Consider the following 22611-nt stretch of genomic DNA (forward strand, 5'->3'; position numbering starts at 1 on the left):
CGTTTTCGGGTTGCTGATGTAACTCGTCAGGATTGGGATACAGGAGGACCAACTTTCCGATCTGGATCATTAATTTTTTTCACTGATGGTTCAAAACAAGAAAACATGGTAGGGTCAGGAGTGTTTGGCCCAGGAGTTAATGTATCTTATGCACTGGGAAGTTGGCCAACAGTTTTTCAGGCCGAAATTTATGCCATTCTTGAATGCACTGACATTTGTCTTAAAAGGCGCTAAGGTACCGTGGAGCAAGTGGGTAATGGAATTCACATATTTGAGATTCTTCCAATTCTAGAGACTTTAAATTGAAACAAATGAGAATGTGTATATTTTTTAGCTTGACTCCCACCATATATAAGCAGCATGCTGAAATTGATTTTTATGAAAAATTCAAGAAAAAAATACAGAAAAAGTTTTTGAAAAATGTCTCCTTACTCCACTTTTGGTGCAAGTGAAAAGTTTACCGTTTTGAACAATAAATTCAGAAACAAACAGTTATATTCACGATTTCTATTAGCTTTAACACTTGTTAAGGCTTCCCAATGAACAATAACATAATAACATAATGTTATTCTTTTCACTTCAATTTTCTTCTGTTCAGTTATATTAGTTGAAATGATTCGACAACATTATAACTGCAACATTTCCAATGTTAGTTCTTACATTATAGGCGAGCAATTGCATCTCTGCTCTGTAGAACTTCCACCGCTCGTTATTTGTTTTTGAGAAAGTCGAATATGACGTTGGTTGACTCTTCGGGACAAATCAAACGGAATCCTTCAATAACGTATTTAGGGTCTTTTTTATGTGGATAGACCTATACCCCATTTTTATATTTTGAACTAGCTTTACATAGACATTCCACGAGATTTCCGTGTGTTCTCTAATATTGCAACTTTTCAGTCAACGTCTTCCTTTTAATTGGCTGCTCGAAGTAGACATATTGATATTGTAATGTTTGGCAACATCTTTTAGAGAATTTCCATGATTTCTAATAACTTTTAACGCTTGAGTATAGTGTTTCTTGAATTATCAGCACGTTATGTTTTTCTATGATAATTGCGAACCATGTTTACTTATGGATACTTAAAGAGAAAACACAAATTCAATCTCTAATGATAAACTTTTCACTTGCCCCACCTGATAAGAAAATTGACGATGTTTAATTTTAGTTATTTTTAGGACTACGTCGAATTAATTCTAAAACTTTTTTTATTGCAGTTTGAAACTGTCACAGAGGACAACTAAGAAGTGGTACAGGAAATTATTTTCCGCAACTTTTTTCCACTGAAGATATTAAAACAAGATTGTACGCCGGCAACTTGTTACGGAGTAACAGTTGACAGGTTAACAATTTTTCACTCTATTATGCAATAATGGCTGAAAAATCTCAGAAATCTCTTACCTATCGTAATGTTCTCAATGACCTCAAAGGTTTACGCATGAGTTTAAACGTAAAATATATCAATTGTTTTCACTTACCCCATTTACCCACTTGCCCCGCGGTACCTTATAGGAATGCTAATATATGTACCGTGGACGTACCATATTTGACGCGGTTAAGAAAATTCTAAATTCAAACACTTGTCAAATCGTCTAAATCTGTCCGATTTTGTTGAAATTCGAACCTATGCTAGTTCAACTATTATAGAATTAGGGAAAAATCAGTAAAAAATATCAAAAGTTTTTTTCTTCATGTTTTATTGACTTTTTGTGGAACACATTAGGTTCCTTAATTGACGCATCAATTCTTCAATGTGCTTAATTTGACGCACTATGTTCCTTATTTGACGCACTTACAAATAATTGCTTAAGTTCAAAATATACAAGAGTTTCAGTATTCAATAGTTTAATTAATTGAAAAAAGCGCTTTAGAGTGGACATAAAAGTTAGAACCTTTGGAAAAAGTTTTGAATGACGTCATCTGGTAGTACTTTTGCTATGCGTTTAGTTAGTGTAGAAAATAAAACCGGCGATTGAGTTCAATCCATAGTTAAGCATTATTATTTAGTTTAAATTATTTTCGTCGTGATATCAAACAAGGGAAAAGTTTAAAAACTACGTTGCGCTTCTTCTTCTTTCTGGCGTTACGTCCTCACTGGGACAGAGCCTGCTTCTCAGCTTAGTGTTCTTATGAGCACTTCCACAGTTATTAACTAACTGAGAGCTTACTATGCCTATGATCATTTCTGCATGCGTATATCGTGTGGCAGGTACGATGATACTCTATGCCCTGGGAAGTCGAGAAAATTTACAACCCGAAAAGATCCTCGACTGGTGGGATTCAAACCCACGACCCTCAGCTTGGTCTTGCTGAATAGCTGCGCGTTTACCGCTACGGCTATCTGGCCCCGCTGGTACGTTGCGCTGGTACGGGGAAGGTAGTTGCTAAAATAAGGACAAATTGGTCAAAAACTAGAACGAAAACAACCGGTTCCAAAAATGGCCGTTTAAGAATCTTCGTTACTTATAACACGTGAACTACGCCTACTAGTCCCATGTTCTATGTCACCCTTATGGACCGCGGGACAAATATGCGTTGAACCAACGGCAGTATGGGCCTCGAAATAGATCGAGATCCATATATGGGGTCATACATTAAATACGTCATGTTATTAGGGGGAAGGAGGTGTTCTGCAAGATGTGACGAATCATATAAGTTTTTTGAAGGCTCCATATAAAAAGTGTAACGTAGGGCGGGGTTTTTGTAGAAAATTGTAGGTTTTTGTGACACGTATCTCACGGACACCCCCTATTGTACAAATTATACGAAACCAACCATTGAACCTACACCTCACCTCCTGACGCATTTATTGAAGCTTCCTTGAAACATTAGGATACGTTCATAAACCGCGATAAATTTTACAATTTTCAACCCCTCTCAACCTTGGCCACACTTATTTATGAAAAGTGCGAATATTTTGTATGAATCGTTGCGTTTCTCTGAACCTCCCTTCTCTTCCTAAAAACGTGACGTAATCTATGGATGACCCTTTACATGTGATTACATAAAGCATTGGGTTGTTCTGCGGACGGATTTTTTGATTGCAAGCACCATACATATTTCTTTTCCTATTTTCGATTCGACAAAACATGCTGAACAAAATAGCAAATAATTAGGAACATTGTGTGCCTAACTTGACGCACAAGATTTTCATGCAAAAATATGTCTTAATCCTTCAAAATAGACAAATTTCGACGTCAATTCATAAATAATAGAATATTATTGACCATTGTTGATGATATTGCTGTAAAACAGCACAATATTTTCATGAAAATTGATTAACAATATTTAGCACATTTACTAAGGAATGAAAAAATTGACGCACTTGTCGGATGCATTTTTAAATAATTTTTATTTTTTGCCTATTATTAATCAAAAATAAACTTTTTTTTATTGAAATCTTTCAATAACATGTAAATGAAGATTAAGGAATAAATTTTCGAATGCTATTCTTAACTAGATTTAATTTATAATAAAATTAATTAGAAAATGCGTCAAGTTTGGACCCGCGTCAAATATGGTATGTTCACGGTATGTGTTCGGATAGCAAAGCAGCCTTGAACGCTTTGAAGTCTAGAACTTACACATCAAGACTTGTTTGGGAGTGTGCCAAGCTACTGCAGCAGTTGTCCTATCGTAATAAGGTTAATCTATATTGGGTTCCTGGCCATTGCGGAATAGAAGGAAACGAAAAAGCTGATCAGTTAGCAAAACAAGGTTCTTCCATGCAATTTATCGGGCCTCAGCCATTCTTCGGAATGGCCTCTTGTGCTCTGAAAAATATGTGTTGCTTATCTTGACAGATCCCCTAAATTTAATATAAAAAAGTGTAGTACTTTTGATTCACTTCGGCTATGAGTATTTCAATATTTGGCCACAATATGAGTCGCATTCAGTGGTGCGGGAAGTGGATAGGACAGGTAGGACATGTACTACGCACAAAATCACCTGGGTAGGGCAGTCAAAGGATTGTCCTATCCACGATTCAACGAAAAAAAATACGTGGTCAGATGAAAGCTTGAAAAATAAATTAAATAATTTATTATTTGTTCAATAAATACAATCCTAGAAGTAATTCTTGAGAAGTTTCTGTAACATCCATGGAGAATTATCAGAAGATTATTGAAGAATCTTTGGATGATTACACGTGTTATACACTACACGATTTCTGAACGTGCGATCATTCTTGATATACTGCTTCGCGACTAAAAATGGGTGAACCAACGTGCGAAGTTCGATTTTTGACCAACTTCGCAGCATCGCGAGTCACTTCGCTATAGTGCGCATCTATGCCCTCCGCCGTGTGCATTATGCGCACTATTTAGAATTGACTCGCGACGCGGCGAAGTTGGTCAAAAATCGAACTTCGCACGTTGGTTCACCCATTTTTAGTCGCGAAGCAGTATATAATCTATCAAAGCGTTGCTGAATCTCCTGACGATTTTCAGAGCAATTCCTATAGAACACCCACAGCACACATTCTAACAGTTCTTGGCTGAATCCACTTTTAATTCATGTAAAATGATTTGATCAAATTCCTACTGATATTTTGTGACATCATTCACACAAATATTTAAAGCAGATTAAGACGACTTTTTGAAGGATTTTTTTGCAATATTGTTGAAGATATGTCAGCAAAATATTTGAAAGAGTTTCTGCGTGATGAAACATTTTCATGAAGCATCTTCAGTTTCTCCTGAAAACATACCTCCCTTTTCCGGGTCAAAGATAAAAAATCTACACAAATTCACAGAATTTTTACTGTTCTATTTGTTATCTATAAATAGGAGAGAAAGCTAGAACAATCTCAATGGTTGAGAAGGCAAGCGTTTTGCTCTACTTTTGTCAAATTTGTTTAATAAAATTGATTTAAAAGGGTATAACTATAATGATAAAAGATTTCTCTACCAATTCGTCCAGTGATTTTTCAAAGGATGTTTAGCAAATTTTCTCCAGAATTTACTCCAGGAAATCCTTGAGAACCCTAAAGCTACTACCTCCAGTAATTTCAAAAGGTATTACTTTGATTTTTTTCTCCAAAACTAACTTGGAATTTTCCCCAGATATTTTTTTACTAATCCTTCAGAAGAATTCTCCAGTTGTTACTCTAGGAGATCTTCCAAAAAAAAATCTACAGAATTTCTCTCGAGGAAATCCACATAGGTTTATTCCAGAGTGTTTGAAAAATATAGCTTACTGCTTTTTTTTATGAAACCCTGCAAGAATTCCTCCTCATTTTCATGTGGGTTCCTTCAAGAATTCATCCACGTTTCCTCCAAAGATATCCAAAATTTTCTGATAAGTTATTCGAACAAATCTTTTTTTGAGAATCATAGAACGTTTATTCAAGTTTTCACACCAGTTTATACTACATATTTTTTTCTAATAATTCCTCTGATGAATCATACACAAATTTCTATAGAGATTCTGTCCAATGCTTTACGATAAATTCCTTTAGAAAATCCTGCGGAATACTAGGGTAACGGTCGTATTTTGGACCCCCTAAGGAAGTGATTTTACATTTTTGTCCCAATTAATTAATTGCACAGCGTAACCAAGTCAAATAACATACCAAAATGTAGAGAAAAACTTCCTCTACGAGATAAAAATGCCCATACGGGCATGTAGGATCCAAAAGGCGTCGAAAATAATTGAATTGTGATGCCCTGATTTTCATTATTTTGGACACACCAATACATTTTGGTCCCTCAAAGTATATATGTTGGACCCCCGGCAATTTTTTATCGTTTGGCGACAAAATCCACGGCACTGGTTGTATAATATGCTTGCCCATAGTCTAATCAATCGATTGACAATGGAAAAGCGAGGAAATTCTACGCTTTTAGTTCAGAAATTAGAAAAAAGTTTTTGTTTACATTTGAAAAATTTCTGACGTCTTCAATTTCTGTGTGTAACGTGTTGTAACGGTTGCATGGATGAACCGATTAAATTAAATTAATTTCAGATAAAATAAACACATTTTCCATGCACAAACGCTTGATGCAAGTGCGGAATGGTCCTATCTTTCCAAATGGCATGCGGATTATATTGGTCTTTCGATTTAAACTGGAAAATTTGCAGGAAAATGGCCCAGGGGGTCCAAAATATATAGAGGTCCAAAATATATTGGTTACCCTATCATGAGATTTTTTTTTATTATCTTAGCAAGTTATAGATAATCTTATAGGAAATCATCTAAAACTCACTCAAGAGTCGAGGAGTTATTTCAGAGATTCTTGTTCATTGAGGGTGACTTCGAAACTTACACAGGTTTCATCAGAGGTTATTCTATAGATAATCCTATAGGATTTTCTCTCATCACAGATTTTTTTCCAGAAAAATCTCGAGCTATAGTGTACCGATGAAGCTGAAAAATTTATGAAAAAATATATAGAACTATATTATAAAATTTTCACATCGATATATGGAGTGGTGCTTGAGATTTGCTTCTTCAAATGAATAGGGTGATTGTAATGACGTCCCGTGCGGCCTTAATGTCAAACTCATTTTTCCACAAGCTGAAGAAAAGCTGCTGCTCACCCAAGAAATTTACTACCTGTAATACGTCGTTTCGTAACCGAATATGACAATCCTTCGTACTGATTTACAAAGGACTGACCCGCTTAGGACCCGCAGTGAGGGAAACTGCAAAAACTTAACCTTTTTGCCGGCTGCGGAATGGACGCTTCTGACCAGCTGCTGGCACTTGTCGGATTCATTGGAGCATCAGATATTTGCATTTTGGGCTTCCTTCTCTTATGTGGAATAAATATAATCCTAGTTATCAATCCACTAATGACCTTAGAGTTTAGTATCCAGTACCATTATCTCCCGTTAGTCTGTAACTTAAACCACGCAGTGCCAGAGTACCCAGAAGCAAATTTTATAAGGTACCGTGGGGAAAGTGGGTATAGTTGGAATTCTTCAAATTCTAGAGACCTTAAATTAAAACAAATGAGGTCGTGTATATTTTTTAGCTTGACTCCCACCAAATATAAGCAGTATACTGAAATTGATTTTTATGTAAAATTGAAGAAAAAAATACAGAAAAAGTTTTTGAAAAACGTCTCCGTACTTTTCACTTGCCCTACAGGTGGGGCAAGTGAAAAGTTTATCGTTTTGAACAATAAATTCAAAAACTTACAGTTACATTTACGATTTCTATTACCTTTAACATTTGTTAAGGTGTCCCAATGAACAATAACATAAGTAATATGTAAACAAAGAAAATTTTATTCTTGTCACTTGAATTTTCTTCTGTTCAGTTATGTTTGTTGAAATGATTCGACAACATTATAACTGCAACATTTCCAATTTTAGTTCTTACATCATGGGACAGCAATTGCATTTCTGCTCTGCAGAATTTTCACCGCTCGTTATTTGTTTTTAAGAAAATCGGATATGACGTCGGATAACTCTTTGGGAGAAATCAAACGGAATCCTCCAATAAAGTATTTAGGAATTTTTTTATGTGGATACACCTATACCCCACTTATTATGTTTTGAACTAGCTTTACATAAACATTCCACAAGATTTCCGTGCGTTCTCTTATATTGGAACTTTTCAATCAACGTTTTCCTTTTAATCGGCTGTCCGAAGTAAACATATTAATATCGTAATATATGGCAACCTTTTTTTTTTAGAGAAGTTCCATGATTTGCCCATGATAATAACAATTAACGCTTTGAGTATAGTGTTTAATTAATTATCAGCACGTTCTGTTTTTCTACGATAATTGTGAACCTTGTATAATTATAGCGACCTAAAGAGAAAGCACAAATTCAATCTCTAAAAAGAAACTTTTCACTTGCCCCACGTGATTAGAAAATCGACGGTGTTTCAATTTAGTTATTTTTAGGTCTACGTCGAATGAATTCTAAAACTTTTTTTATTGCAGTTTAAAATTGTCAGAGGGGACAACTTAGAAGTGGTGCAAAATATTAAAATAAAATTGCACGCCACCAACTTGTTACGGAGTGATAGTTGACAGGTTAACAACATTTTGCTCTATTATGCAATAATGGCTGAAAAATCTCAGAAATCTCTTACTTATCGTAATGTTCTCAATGGCCTCAAAGGTTTACGCATGAGTTTAAAACGTTAATTCACATACTCAATAAAATATAACAATTATTTTCACTTACCCCATTTACCCACTTCCCCCGCGTACCTTAGTGAGAGTTGTAGTCTTGAAGACACGGTCAGTTATTCGACGACCAATATACTATTTGACCCCTTTGGCAGCGTCCATTTATTACGTAACGCTAAAATTGAAAATTGTTCACCTCCCCCCCCTCCGTAACGCTTTTTATATGAAAAATTTCAAATTTTTGTATGAGTCGTAACGCTTGAGCCAACTCCCCCCTCCCCCTAGAGCGTTACGCGCCCCCAAGGTGGTCGATTCAGGAATTTTCCCACATGGTCGACAGAATGGTAGCCGAACTAGCTAATCGGCAGCCCGTAGTGATAGCAGAAAAGCGTTCGAATTACCGCTGGAGTACCTCAAGTTTCAATCCTGGGCCGATGTTATGGAATGCGATGTACGACGACGTACTGAGGCTTCCCCTTCCTACGGGTGTTAAGATTGTTGGCTTCGCCGACGATATCACCCTAGTGGTCTATGGCGATTCGATGGAGGAAGTAGAGTTGACAGCAGTGCACTCTATCTCCATAGTTGATGAATGGATGACGTCTAGGAAACTAGGACTGGCCCGTCACAAGACTGAGGTGGTGGTGGTCAACAGCCGCAAGTCCGAGCAACGAGCGCTTATCTCGGTATATGATTCCATAGAGACCAGTATATGATTCCGGTATAGAGTCCAAGTGATCCCTTAGGCTTCTTGGAGTAATGATCGATGACAAACTCAGCTTCGCTAGCCACGTTGAATATGCCTATCAAAGAACATCTAGATATAGTGGCACTATTGAGAATGATGTCTAACAGCTCTACTGTAATTGCCAACAAAGGTATGGAGGATCAATCTGGTCAAGCGCGCTTAGAACGAGGCATCTTGGCATACCGAGTGCTGGAATGCAGTAACTACGGCTGTCACTCACATTATGTTAGAACTGCAGCGTCTATGGCGCGCCGAGCAAGAGTTGGCTGCAGAGGATTAGCCCTACCAAGGCTGGTCCCTTGTAACATTGTTTAAGTCGGCTAGGAGAAGCAGTTTGCCCAGTCTACTTCTGCTACATGCACACTAAGCTCATTTTACCGAAAATCAGTGAATTTCACCGTAAGCTCAACAGCTGAACAGTTCGGTGAAACAAAACATCGTGAGTTCGTCGGAATTCAACGGATTCCGGTGAATTTTTACCGAATACTGCAAAAATTTACCGTACTCCGGTAATTTATTTCACCGAACCGTTCAGCTGTTGAGATTTCACAGGAATTCGTAAAATAATTTAAGTGTGTGTGCTGCGCTATATGCACTGGCCCATCCCCGAAGAAATACCGTAAGTTCCGGGGAGATAGGGGTCTGAGGCCAAGGATCATGCCGATGCACTGTACACCACTTGAGCGTTTCTTCAAAATCTTTTTCTGGGATTAAACCGTGGCATTCTCAAGATTTGCTTCCATCGATTTCTTAGAATAATTACTCCAGTTATTCTACAGAACACACAGGAACCCCTACAAAAAATCAACCAGATGTCTTATGCCAATTTGTTTAAGGGTTCCCAAATATAGATCCTCCAGAAATTTCTTACATTTTTTTTTAATTATCAGAATGCAAATTTTAACAAGAATTTCTCCAAAAAACCCTGCTTTTTTTCAGAAATTCCAGAAATAATTGCTTCAACATTCACTTGATAATCCTTACAAGAATTCCAAAAAAGTTCTTTGTGCAACCATTTTGAACAAATTCCTCGAGAACTTTTTTGGTAATCTCTGATATAATCTTTGAAGAAATTCCAGTGGAAATCTCTGATTTCAAAGGAATATTTCCAACAAAAACTAAAATCTCAAATAAATTATAATTTTAGTAAATTCCAAGGAAGTCTGTAGAAGGAAATTTATAGAGAATTCCCAGAAAAATTCACTAAGAATTGTTTTCAGAAATAAACAGAAGAGAAGAAGAAAGAAGAAATTTTGCGCACGTACCTCGAAAAACCGGATCTATCCCATAGTCCCATCAACAGAAAGCTGGGAATGGAACATTCTACGGTGCCTTATGTTTTAAATCGGTACCACGAACGTTTGACCATCAATCGGGAAGAAAAAGTGGCGAAAATGGATCTCCGTATGATGTTAAGGAACACAAACGGGTAGTTCAAGCTTTCAAGAGAAATCCCAACGGTTCAGTTCGAGAAACTGAATCTATCAAAAACTTTCGTGAGAGGTGCGGAAAAACGTACAAAGTCCAAAAGTCCAAATCGCGATGAACGGCAGAATACGGTAGGGTAGAACACGTGCACGGAAGCTCCACATACAGATGTTGACGAAACCACCTTGCCTCGTTATGGATGATTAGACGTATGTAAAACCCGGTTTCTGGCAGCTTCCGAGGCTCCAGTTTTTCACTGCTCATCATGAATTCGATTTCCCTGAGGACGTTAGACAGCAGAAGATGTCAAAGTTTTCCAAAAAATATATGATTTGGTCAGCAATTTGCTCGTGTGTAAAACGGAGCACTCCATTCATGGCAACTGGAACGGTTAATGGGCAGGTGTACCTAAAGGAATGCCTCCAAAAGCGTCTACTTCCTCTTCTGAGGTCACACGATGGTCCTACGATTTTCTGGCCGGATTTGGCCTCGAAAGAGGTTTTGCAGTGGTACAAGACTTAGAACCCCTCGAACGCACCGGAAGTGCGGCCAATTGAAACGTACTGAGCCATCATAAAGCAGGCAATTCGAAAGCATCATAAGGAAGTGAAATCAGAAAAAAATGGATATTCACGCAAAAAAAAAGTTGGTCCATGTGTTGTACATGACCTTACGAGTAGTGTGAAGCAAAAAGTTCGTGCATTTAGATATGGAATTGAAATTGAATAGAACAAACAATTCAAGAATATTCATAGCATGTTTTATTTTACTCCCTGAAAGTTTGAAGATGATTGGTTGAACGTGCGAAAATTTGCCAAATATTTGTGTGTGTCGCAGTTTGATTTCGTAAACCCTTTAGTTAAAATCAACAATAAATTCTTGCTTGAAAGGTGTGCAATGTGGATACTGTTGTCGACAAGTGTTATAAAGAAATAAGGGCTCCCAATGATTTGAAAGTTTACATAATTGTTTAACATTATCATTTGTAAAGAATTAATACGGAAACGTCGTTCGGATTTCACTTTATAGACGTAAGACGAAATATAAAATGACACATGAGTTAGGAAAATTGAATTTTCTTTATTTCATCTTCTCGCTTACGCAAAGACCTTCAATCCTTCTCTCGAATCGATCTAATCATGTTATCAAGCTACAGCTCTAAGTATTTTTATTCTACAGGTTGTTCTTTTATTTTTTCGTTTAAGTTTTTTGTTGTTCTCTAAACCAATTATATGTACGGCTTGATTTTCGCACCATCCTCTTTATGTAAGTGATTTCCAATGTACACAGTTATAATTATTGTAACTTTTGTTTTTTTTCTTAATAGCTAAATTATGTGTAGGTATTTTCATTTTAAATGTATATTGCAGTACGCATTCTGTTTATGTTTCCGTTTCGCGTCACGTGTAGTTTTAGTGTTCCTTCTTTGCTTTGAAAAATTTGTCGCAAAGTAGTGTTGTTTTCACGTCAATATCACCTTTATTGAGTATTTATCTTTAAGAATAGGGCAGAAATATATGTACAGGTAAGAGTTTTGCATTTTCACTTCATATCGAACATTAATTTTATACGTAATTTCTTCCGGTGGCTCAGGGTCCATCGGATGAAGAAATTTGAATCACTTTTGTGTTGGCATGGTTGTATCTATCGACGATTCTCCATCTTAGACTTACTCACACTCCGCTGAGGTCACCCAAGGGGACCCCGTCCCTCCCATACACAGCTGGCTTGAGTAATAAATAATTTCCTTAGATCCTTGTACGCTTTGCTTTTCAGCGGAAAAGCATGGCGCTTGTTCAATAAATTAAAAGTTACTTCACTCTGGCGTTCATCTGGGTCTCTGGGCGAGGGTTTCCGTACCGTTAGTATTCGTACTCATATTCGTACCGCTGACCAGGATGACCTCGCACTTGACTGATGTATACCGTTGGTTGGTGCATCTGGTGGCCGAAGGACGATGGGGGACGTACGGCCGCCCGCCGGAACTCGGATGGGGCATAGCTTGGTTCAAAAGGGACGAATTCCGAGTCGGAACTCTGGTGGATGTAACGGTTGCGGAAGAAGCTTTGCGCCGGCGCACTTCGGGTCAGAGGTTTCAGCGTGGGGTTCAGGGCATCGTTTAGCGTAACGTCGAACTCTTCATCGTAAAGCTGATCAAGGGTCTTCACACGGTTTTCGTTGGGTCGCACAGTGCTGGTCTGGGCATCTAGTTGGACGGAGCTTACTGGAGAACTACCGACGTCGATACGGAACGGAGATGGTCGTTCGGACTCGGTGCTTGGCGGAGGTGGCTGCCGTGGCTGGGTTTGGGATTGTTTCGCTACGCCAACAGGTTGAAGTCCGCGGGCTGCGTAAGGGTTTCCTCCGCGGCTTGGTAGAAATGGTCGCTTCGTTGCTCGAATGATTGGCCGAGGGGTTTCCGAAGGGTCGTTGGTAGTATCGTAGTCTCGGTTATTCTGAATGGATACAGGTTGGCTTTCTACTCTCAATGGGAGCAGTGGGCTTCTTGTTTTTAAAGTTACTATAGATATTGGCATTTGATTTGGGAGGGCTTGGTTGTCTTGAATCTGTAGGATCTTCATCTAGGTATGCAGGTCGGACCCTCTGTGGGATACTTTCCGGCTTGGAAACCCGCTGGGTTTGACGAATTTTCTCATTATAGCGATTGTTCAACTCCGAGTTGTCTCGACTGTTGATTCGTTCGGTGCCTTCCGGCTTCTTGACGTTTCCCGGAACTGACTTCTGAGGGAGAGAGTCTTTTGGAACAATTACATCATCGTAGTAGACAACATCGGAGGAAGCACTCTGTCTTTTGTCTTCAGCATTTCCGTTGCGACCTCGGTTACCCACATCGGTGGCCTTTCGTTTATCGACAACTGGCTCCGGTTTTTTCGGCTCATCTTCATACTCATCATAATATTCCGGCTCAGGTTCTTCAGCTGGAGCCTGAGTCGTAGAAGGTTTCTTCTTCGGTGGCTCTGGGTTCGAGTATGAGTACTTATTCTTTTCGTTCAATGGTACCGGTCGATTGATCCTGGGAGCTGCCCGTGGTCTGTCGTAGATGGTAGACCCTGAAGGCTTAACCGTCACTATGTCGCTTTGCGGGCGAGATTTCTTTTCCGGTCGTCGGGGACTGTAGTCTTCATCCTCGTCGTCGTAGTCGAATCGTCGGTCGTCATTGTAAGGCCTTCTGCCACCGCTTCTTTCCTCCGATGGTCTCCTTTTTACTTCGTCGCCCGAAAATGATCGCCGATCATCGCTAGCCGGTCTGCGTTCCGGAACCTTTCTGTCTTCGGTGGCAGATGGTCTCCTGCGGCGATCGCTCTGCGATGAACGCTTCTCCTCGTCGTATACAACGCGACGGTCGTCTTCTACCGGTTTGCGGCGATCTTCGTCAATCGGTTTGCGACGTTCTTCGTCGATCGGTCTTCGATCACGATCCCTTCTACGGTCGCGATCCTCGTACCCGTATCGCCGATCATCATCTCCATTGCGTCGATCGTTGTTGCGGTTGCGATTCTTCGTTCGATACGTTCGACGATCCTCGTAGTCTTCGTCTTCGATGTCGCGATCTCTGTCACGTTCCCGGTAACGATCGGCTGGGCGTCGATCGAACCGTTCATCATCCTCGTATTCGTCTTCATAGTACGGCCTTCGGTTGCGTGGGCGGTTCTTCCTGCGGCGTGGACGTTCCTCGTAGTAATCGTCTTCGTATTCTTCCTCGTCATAGTAGTAATCCTGTGGACGCCGTCTGCGCACCGGTTTTCTCAGCGGTTTCGGTCTGGATGGGACCGTTGTGGGTGCTGCCGTTGTCGGTACCGTCGGGGCCGGCTTCTGCGTCGTAGTCGTAGTTGCTTTGTACAGAGGTTCATTTCTGGAACGATGATGTAAAAATCAAATATCTGGGAGATTGGGGACATCTAACCCTATACTTACCTAAACCAGTATTTGGGTGAGTTTTTACAGTCCACTTCGGAGGCAAAGTGGCAGATAAAAGTCTTCTGATCGAACGCTGTATAGTTGGCACACAGGAAGTCATATCGTATTCCGTTGATGCAGTGGTGGTACAGCTAGAAGACGAAAGGTGTTGTTTAGGGTATCGAGTTACTTGTTGGGGCTACACAGCTAACACCTACCTGACAGTTGTACTTGATGGACGCGTAGAATCCGTCGTGCAATTTGGGATCGCATGTGAAACCGATGTCCTCCTCTGCTGGTACCGAGTCCAAGAATGGGTAGCTGGACAGATTTGCGCTGTGTGAGTAAAAAACAAAATCAAAAATACACATTTAGTTTTGTTGATTTTGGTGAAACATTTTTCATGTAATAAAGTCGAACAATCAAATTTGAGAATTTTGGTTCGAGTTTCGTGAAGTGATTCTTAGCTAATACTTGGGTTTATTCTACGAGTGGCGTGAGGTGACAATTGTCGGTGTCGTATAGCGAGGTGAGAATTCTCGACTCGAGTGAAGTGACTCTCCATTTGATTTACACGGCGAGTCACTTCACTCGAGTCGAGAATTCTCACCTCGCTATACGACACCGATAATTGTCACCTCACGCCACTTAACCCAACTGTCTGATATCCTTGACGAATAGCACTAAAAGTTTTATAAAGGAATCTTTACAAGGCACTTGATTAATTTCTGGCGATATTCGTGGCAAGTATGCTCATGCAAATATTTCTATCGAGAACTTAGAGAAATCTGTATTGTGTCCTTAACCTAAATTAAGAAAAAATAAATCGTGATAACTTTTTTGTTTCACAATATTTTTGCACTATATTTTTGCAAGTTCTCAAAAAAAATCTTCTAGTTTGACAATTTATGATTGGTGATCTGGTTTTGTACATATTCCGATGTTTCTTTGAGGACTGACATTCTCCATACACAAAATCAATCATTTTATCTTTGATCAATTTATCAATAAAATAAAATGGAGGAGCTACTCTGAAAAAAATATAGAAATCGGTTAAGCATTGTTGGAGATATTTGAAAATTATGATATGATGTTTTTGAAGTTTTCCAGATCTTTATTTGGCCAGCGTGATACCAGAAACAAAAATGCTCATTACTCAAAGACGGCGGCACCAAATTGCTTCATTTTTTCATAACATACTCTCATTAATGTATTTTTTTCCAAAGATTGAATATCTAAATATGATAAAATTTATGTAGTTTGAGATTTTTTCCAAGGAATTTAGGAGTATCTCCGGATCCAGATGACCAATGGTGACATAGATTTTAAAACTAGAAGAATTTTCGAGAGCTTGTGAAAAAATGGTGCAACAATATAGAGAAACAAAAAAGTTATCGCGGTTTGAATATTTTTGCGGTAAAAAATGTAGCTGCTGGGGATTTTTTTTTATTACCGTACGGGTTTGGGCCGAAGGGTCTCAGATTTTCATGAAACTTTTTCCACAGGTAGGGCTCATGGATATATGAATATAAAAAAAGGAGAAAAATTCAGGGTCGCCTATTTTTCCGGAAAACTCAGGTGGAAATTTTTTGTTTTCCCTTGACACTACTTACTTTAAAAAATCATAACTCAAGAACGAAGCATCGTAGAAACAAAGTTTTTATATGAAAATTTAAGCAAATTTTCTCAAAAATCAAAAAAAAATATGAACTGGAAAAAGTTTTCCACAAAATTTTCCACCGCTGGGAAAATTCGTAAAGAAAAGCCGGAAAAACTATGCCCGAACTCGTGGAAAATTTTCAAAAAAATATTTTTGAGAAGGTAATTTTATAAGCCTTAATCACTGAAATTTTTGGAATGCACTTTTTTTTCGTTTTTGAGTTATGGCCAATTTTGTGAAAAATGTCCAGATGTGTCATATAAGACTTTTCTTTGAAAAATCATAACTCAAGAACGAAACATTGTAGGAACAAAGTTTTTATATGAAAATTTAAGCAAATTTTCTCAGAAATCCAAAAAAAAATATGAACTGGAAAAAGTTTTCCACAAAATTTTCCACCGTAGGGGAAATTCATAAAGAAAAGCTGGAAAATCTATGCCCGAACTCGCGGAAATTTTTTAATAAAATATTTTTAAGAAAAAAACTTTATAAACTTTAATTCTGGTAACTTTAAGGATGTACTTTTCTTTAGTTCCTGATCTATGGTCAATTTTGTGAAAAATGCAAAGATTTGTTTTCAAAGAAAAGGCTAATATGGTCATTTTTCACAAAATTGACCATAACTCAGGAACAAAAAAAAAGTACATCCTAAAAGTTACTAGAATTGAAGTTTATAAAGTTTCCTTCTCAAAAATATTTTAATAAAAAAATTCCGCGAGTTCGGGCATAGATTTTCCAGCTTTTCTTTATGAATTTCCCTAACGGTGGAAAATTTTGTGGAAAACTTTTCCCAGTTCATATTTTTTTTGGATTTCTGAGAAAATTTGCTTAAATTTTCATATAAAAACTTTGTTTCTACAATGTTTCGTTCTTGAGTTATGATTTTTCAAAGAAAAGTCTTTTATGGCACATCTGGACATTTTTCACAAAATTGGCCATAACTCAAAAACGAAAAAAAAGTGCATTCCAAAAATTTCAGTGATTAAAGCTTATAAAATTACCTTCTCGAAAATATTTTTTTGAAAATTTTCCACGAGTTCGGGCATAGTTTTTCCGGCTTTTCTTTACGAATTTTCCCAACGGTGGAAAATTTTGTGGAAAACTTTTTCCAGTTCATATTTTTTTTGGATTTTTGAGAAAATTTGATTAAATTTTCATATAAAAACTTTGTTTCTACGATGCTTCGTTCTTGAGTTATGATTTTTCAAAGTAAGTAGTGTCAAGGGAAAACAAAAAATTTCCACCTGAGTTTTCCGGAAAAATAGGCGACCCTGAATTTTTCTCAATTTTTTTTTATTCATATATCCATGAGCCCTGCCTGTGGAAAAAGTTTCATGAAAATCTGAGACCCTTCGGTCCAATTTGTACGATAATAAAAAAAAATCCCCTGCTAGTAGAGGTGTTAATAGATGTTTCAATAATATTTGCTGAAAACAGTCAAGCATATGACAATTATTCGTCAAGCATTTTAGGCAGAATCCATCAAAAATCTCTAGAAACTTATCTAGAATTTCTTCAAGAATCAACCAAAAATTTATTCAGAAAAAAAGACTAGCATCTTTGGGGCTCAAAATCCATCGTTCAGTCATCAGCAATAAAAAAATGAAATTTTCCAAATTTAAAACAATTTTTAGAAAAATCATTTTACGACATCCCAAACAGCCAGCTGTAATGCAGTGATAGATTCTCATGAGCATTGCTTCAAATTTCGTACAAGTGTACAAAAAATCTGATACAATATAAGTCAAGTATTACATAAGAAAATATATATATATATCCTTGATGATTTTACTCTTTGAACTGTTATTTAATTAGGATAAGCCAAAATTCACCTCAAAAGATTTGTAGATTAATGCAATATTGATGTTACGAGCTGCCTCTACAGTGAAATCCAATGCTACACAAGAATTTAATTTGAATCATAATATTGTTCTACATATTCTAAGAGAAAACCCATAACTATTCTTGAGGAAATTGCTCTAGAATCCTTTGGAAAATTCCCCTGGGATTCTTCCTTAAATTCCTCTTGATTTTTTCCAAAACCCCTCTGGGATTGTTCTGGAAATCTTCAGATTATTTCTGATATCTCTCAAAGTTCTTCTGGAAACCCCAGTATTCTTGAAGATACCGCTCTGAGATTCTTCCGAACAATTTTTTAGGACTCTTCCGGTATTACTTCTGGGATACTTCTAGACATCGTTTTGTGAATCTTCTGGACATATTTTTGGGATTCTTGCAGAAATCTCTCTATAATTTTTACGTGTATCTTCTTGGGATTTTCTATTGAAGTCCTAGAAATTAAATTCTTTGAAAAAATGTTTGGAAATATAAATCAGTAGCTCAAGGACTAACATTATTTTAGCTAAGAGATTCGAGATTTTGCCAGCAGGCGGCGCTAGTGAGCATAAAACATTTGTTTTGCGGAAATCTCATGATCCTGACCACTTAGAAATGGCCAGGATCCTGAGATATCCGTAAAACAAAATTTCGATGCTCACTAGCGCTGCCTGGTGGCAGAATTCCGCATTTAGATGACCACATGTTAGCCCTTAATCTACTGAACAAATTTGCTGAACATCATGACCCTCTATTTTGAATACTTTTTAAGATATTGATCATTTAGAGAAACGGTCGTTTATCTGAGTTTCAGTCGTAAAAAAGTGGTCGTAAGAAAGAACCGTCGTAAAAAAACGGTCGTAAAAAGAGGTTGGAGTGTACTTCCTACTATATTCATTTGTAAGTTCTTCCGGAATAACTTCTAGGATGCTTCTGGGCATTTCTCCTGGATTTTTCGAGAAATCTTCAAGTGATTATTCTGTCAAATATCTCCTTAGGTTTTTTTTGGAAATTCTTCTGGAAGGCTTCATAACATCTTTCAAAGATCTTACCGGATTTGTTTTTCTGCAATTATATATTCCTGCTCTTCGTAAAATCTTCTGAGATTCATCCGGAAATACCATATCGTCCAGATATCATTCAAGGATGCTACCCGAAGTTTTCCTGGGATTCTACCGTGAATCGTTCAGGTATTCTTTCAGAATTACCATTGGGATCCTTCAGACAAAAATTCTGTGACTCTATCGAATACCAATCTGGAATTCTTCTAAATATTCTTCTGGGATTGTTTTTTTTATTGTAGAAGGATTTCCGGAAGAATCCTGGGATAATTTGCGAAAGAATCAGTGAAGAATAGTAAGATTTTTTTTAAATTGATAAATATTGGATACTGTATTCCTTCTAGGCTGATCGATCAGTCTTCTTATGTGTCAATAAAAGTTAAACTATGTACTGTGATAGCTTATTTGCAAATGAAAATTTAAATATGCTTAAAGTGTTCATAATTAACCTTCTAATAGCCATTTATTTATTTTCGATCTAAGTGTCATTTTTCATTATTTAGAATCGACCTTAACACGTTTTGGAAAAAGATTAATCTATCCTTTTTCATTTTTCCCTGAAGCCTCTTCTGGGTACCGTTTTATGACAATAATTTCTCATTTTTTTTGTAACATATTTCACTTCCCGTGTAACTAACGGAAAAAAACGATTTGAAATTATTTCAATTCCATCAGACTCTTGTTCTGTGATTGTAGACCCAGGCATTTGATATTAGAGGTTTAACAAAAATGCTAACCTTTTAATGTTAATGTTTAAGTTAAGTTTGCATGGAGTTTTAATTTTTTCACTAGATTTTTTAATGTTTTTTACTAGATTTTTTAAATTTTAGAAGTAAGTTTATAGTTTTCTGGGGAATGACTTATTCTGGGGAATGAAATTTTAGGTAATGGTACATTCTGGAAAATTAGATTCTGGGGAATGATTTTCTGAGGAATGTTATAGAAGGTCTTGAACACTTTCTATAACATTCCTCAGAAAATCATTCCCCAGAATCTCAACAAGGATTTTTTCATAAACCCGCAACATATCCCTTCAGAAGTCCTCCAAATATCAATCCATTGGAATATCTATTATTATTGTTATTATTAGAACTCGTTAAGGGCGGAAAAGAAGGCTTAATAAAGATATTAAGCCCTCTTTTCCGCCCTTAACGAATTCTTCACTTAGAGGAATATTTATCTATTTACGAACTAAGACGCGGGTTATCATCTCCTGAACTGCGTCAAACTGTAATATTACGTCATTTTAGCTACACATCAGTCTCGTCACAAATAAGGCGTACGCTTGCATTTCTCAAACGTATAAAACTAGTCGACGCAAGCTGAAAATACCTACCAATCTACACAACCGGTTGTCAATTGTTGTAAAAGTTTGATCGGGGTTTGAACCCTGGTCTAGCAAATGAGAGTCGCTTCCGATTCCTTTCGGTCATCTTACCACGCTTAGGGAGTACCCCAGAACAATCTGTCAAGATTTCACCATGACTCAGTTCATTGACATGTCATCTAAAATTTAACACATTTCTTTAACAGTTTCAGTAAGAAACGCTCTCTGGGAATCATGTTTTAAGTCCTTCATCAATATTGATAGAAATTTCTAGATCACGCGATGAATTCGCCAAAAAGCAGTAGTTAGCTAAAAATCAGAAATTTGACCAGAATTGCAAAGGAATATGTCAAAGCTAATGTTAGACATTCGATTCGAGATACTACAGTGGAATTGTAGAAGTCTTTTAAAAAATATGGAGGCGTTCAAATTTTTAGTACACAGCACTCGCTGCGACATATTTGCTCTCTGTGAAACATGGCTCACTTATGATAAAAATATCTCTTTCCACGATTTTAATATTATTCGTCTGGATCGAGGGGATGGATATGGAGGGGTGCTCTTAGGGATTAGCAAGCTTCACTCCTTTTATAGAATCGATTTCCCCTTGATAACAGGCATTGAAGTAGTTGCATGTCATATTACAGCCCGAGGTAAAAGCCTCAGCATAGCCAGTGTGTACATACCGCCAAACGCTAGAATGTCTCGCAGAGACTTAGCGGCAATATGCGAAGCTATGCCTGCGCCATGGTTGGTCCTAGGAGATTTTAATTCTCACGGTACAGCCTGGGGGTCACCGAGGGACGACAATCGCGCAACCTTAATATATGATCTCTGCGACTACTTCAATCTGACAATTTTGAACACTGGGGAAGCAACACGAATAAAACCTCCACATCCCCCTAGTATGTTAGACCTCTCAATCTGTTCGAATTCATTATCATTGGATTGCATGTGGAAAGTAATTCAGGATCCCCATGGTAGTGATCACCTGCCTATCAAAATTTCAGTTACCAAAAGTTCGTGTCGAACACACCAGATCGACGTAGCGTATGACCTCACGAAGCATATCGACTGGGGAAAATACACTGAAGCGATCTCCGTAGGTGAGCAATCGGTCGATATACTTCCACCGCTGGAAGAATATCAATTCTTATCCGCGTTGATTATAAACAGTGTTCTTCAAGCTCAGCGTAAACCTGTTCCAGGATCTTAGTACAACGTCGGCCGCCCACCCCGTGGTGGGATGGCGAATGCACCGGAGTCTATCGCGAAAGATCAGATGCGTTTAAAGAATATCGGAAACGTGGAACGCGCGATAACTACGATCGGTATTGTTCTCTTGACCGCAAGTTCAAGAGTAGACTGGCCCTTAAACAAAAAAGTTGTAAAATTCAACGGGGCACCCCCTAGATATGTGCCTTAGGGTAAGAAAAAAGCTCTCTCAAAATTTCAACTCATTTGGTTGCTCCCCCAGCTGGCGCATTCAATTCAAAGTTTGTATGGAATATTCGTCTCAAATATATTGAAAACTAGTGGTCCCGGCAAACTTCGTCTTGCCATCAAGTAGGCTGTTGAAAAATGCTATTAATCATCCCATACAAAATGACAGTTTCATTAACGCTCGTTTTTTCAACTTTCCCGGTGAATATCCAGGGATTGTTAAACACACAAACACGTCGGAACCCTTGACGAACATAACGGAGAAGGAATCATTCAAATCCGTTGACCCGTTCGTAAGCCATTTCGTGACATACAAACACCATTCCATTTTTATTTATATAGATTGACCCTATGTCACTGTTTCGTCTCGTACACTAGTTAAACGCGTTGAATTGAGCTCAGAATGACAAATTCACTAGTTGATACGCTAATGAACATAGTTGCCGAAGGTTGTATCTGGATTTAAGCTCATTTTCATTAAGCTTTCAGTTATTGAAAGTTAGGCTTAGATCAGCACTCCCGTACAATCACACATGTGCATGCACCTTATGCCGCAGTTCGCCTAGCGTCATAGGTGGCTATGATGCGCTTAGTGGCTACCACCCAGCTAAGTTGAAGGAATACTAAGCAATATTGCAAATCTACTTCAGATAGTTAAAACACCAACTTTATCAATTTTAATCATTATACAACCTTCTACAATATTGTTTGCTATAGTATCAAGTAGTATTTTTGACATTCTAGGTTCAATTGAAAGCGATCAACAATTTTCCTGACTCAAACAAGAGATGATATGCTGTTTCCTATACGTTAGAGCTGAAAATCCCATATTGACTTCAATTCAATTGCGCCAGCTCATGGAACGACCAAATGAGCTGAAACTTTCAGGAAGTCTTCCTCTAACCCTAAAGAATAATCCTGGCGGGTGCCCCATGGAATTATGCAACTTTATTTTTCTCCCATACTAAGGTGGGCCAGTCTATTCAAGAGCCTTCGTGAAAGCGAAGAAACGCGGTTACTGGAGAAACTTCGTCAACGGATTATCACGGGAAACGTCGATGCGAACCCTGTGGATGGTCGGTAGAAGAATGCGGAACGT

At 37.9% G+C, this 22611-nt stretch overlaps 1 protein-coding gene across 1 annotated transcript in view; it reads right to left on the reverse strand.

The window, feature by feature from the left end:
* Positions 1 to 11327: 11327 nt before the first annotated feature.
* The window catches only part of LOC5570740 (zinc finger CCCH domain-containing protein 18), a 356472-nt gene continuing 345188 nt past the window's right edge, over positions 11328 to 22611 (reverse strand). The window contains exons 7-10 of the mRNA XM_021839495.1: positions 14404 to 14521; positions 14204 to 14337; positions 12722 to 14141; positions 11328 to 12666 (exon numbers count right to left, since the gene is read on the reverse strand). Coding sequence (XP_021695187.1) covers positions 12130 to 12666; positions 12722 to 14141; positions 14204 to 14337; positions 14404 to 14521 — 2209 coding nt within the window. The 3' untranslated portion in view covers positions 11328 to 12129. The remainder of the gene's footprint in view (positions 12667 to 12721; positions 14142 to 14203; positions 14338 to 14403; positions 14522 to 22611) is intronic.

Source organism: Aedes aegypti, chromosome 2, assembly GCF_002204515.2.
Source record: "Aedes aegypti strain LVP_AGWG chromosome 2, AaegL5.0 Primary Assembly, whole genome shotgun sequence".
In the NCBI taxonomy this organism is placed as follows: Eukaryota; Metazoa; Arthropoda; class Insecta; order Diptera; family Culicidae; genus Aedes; species Aedes aegypti.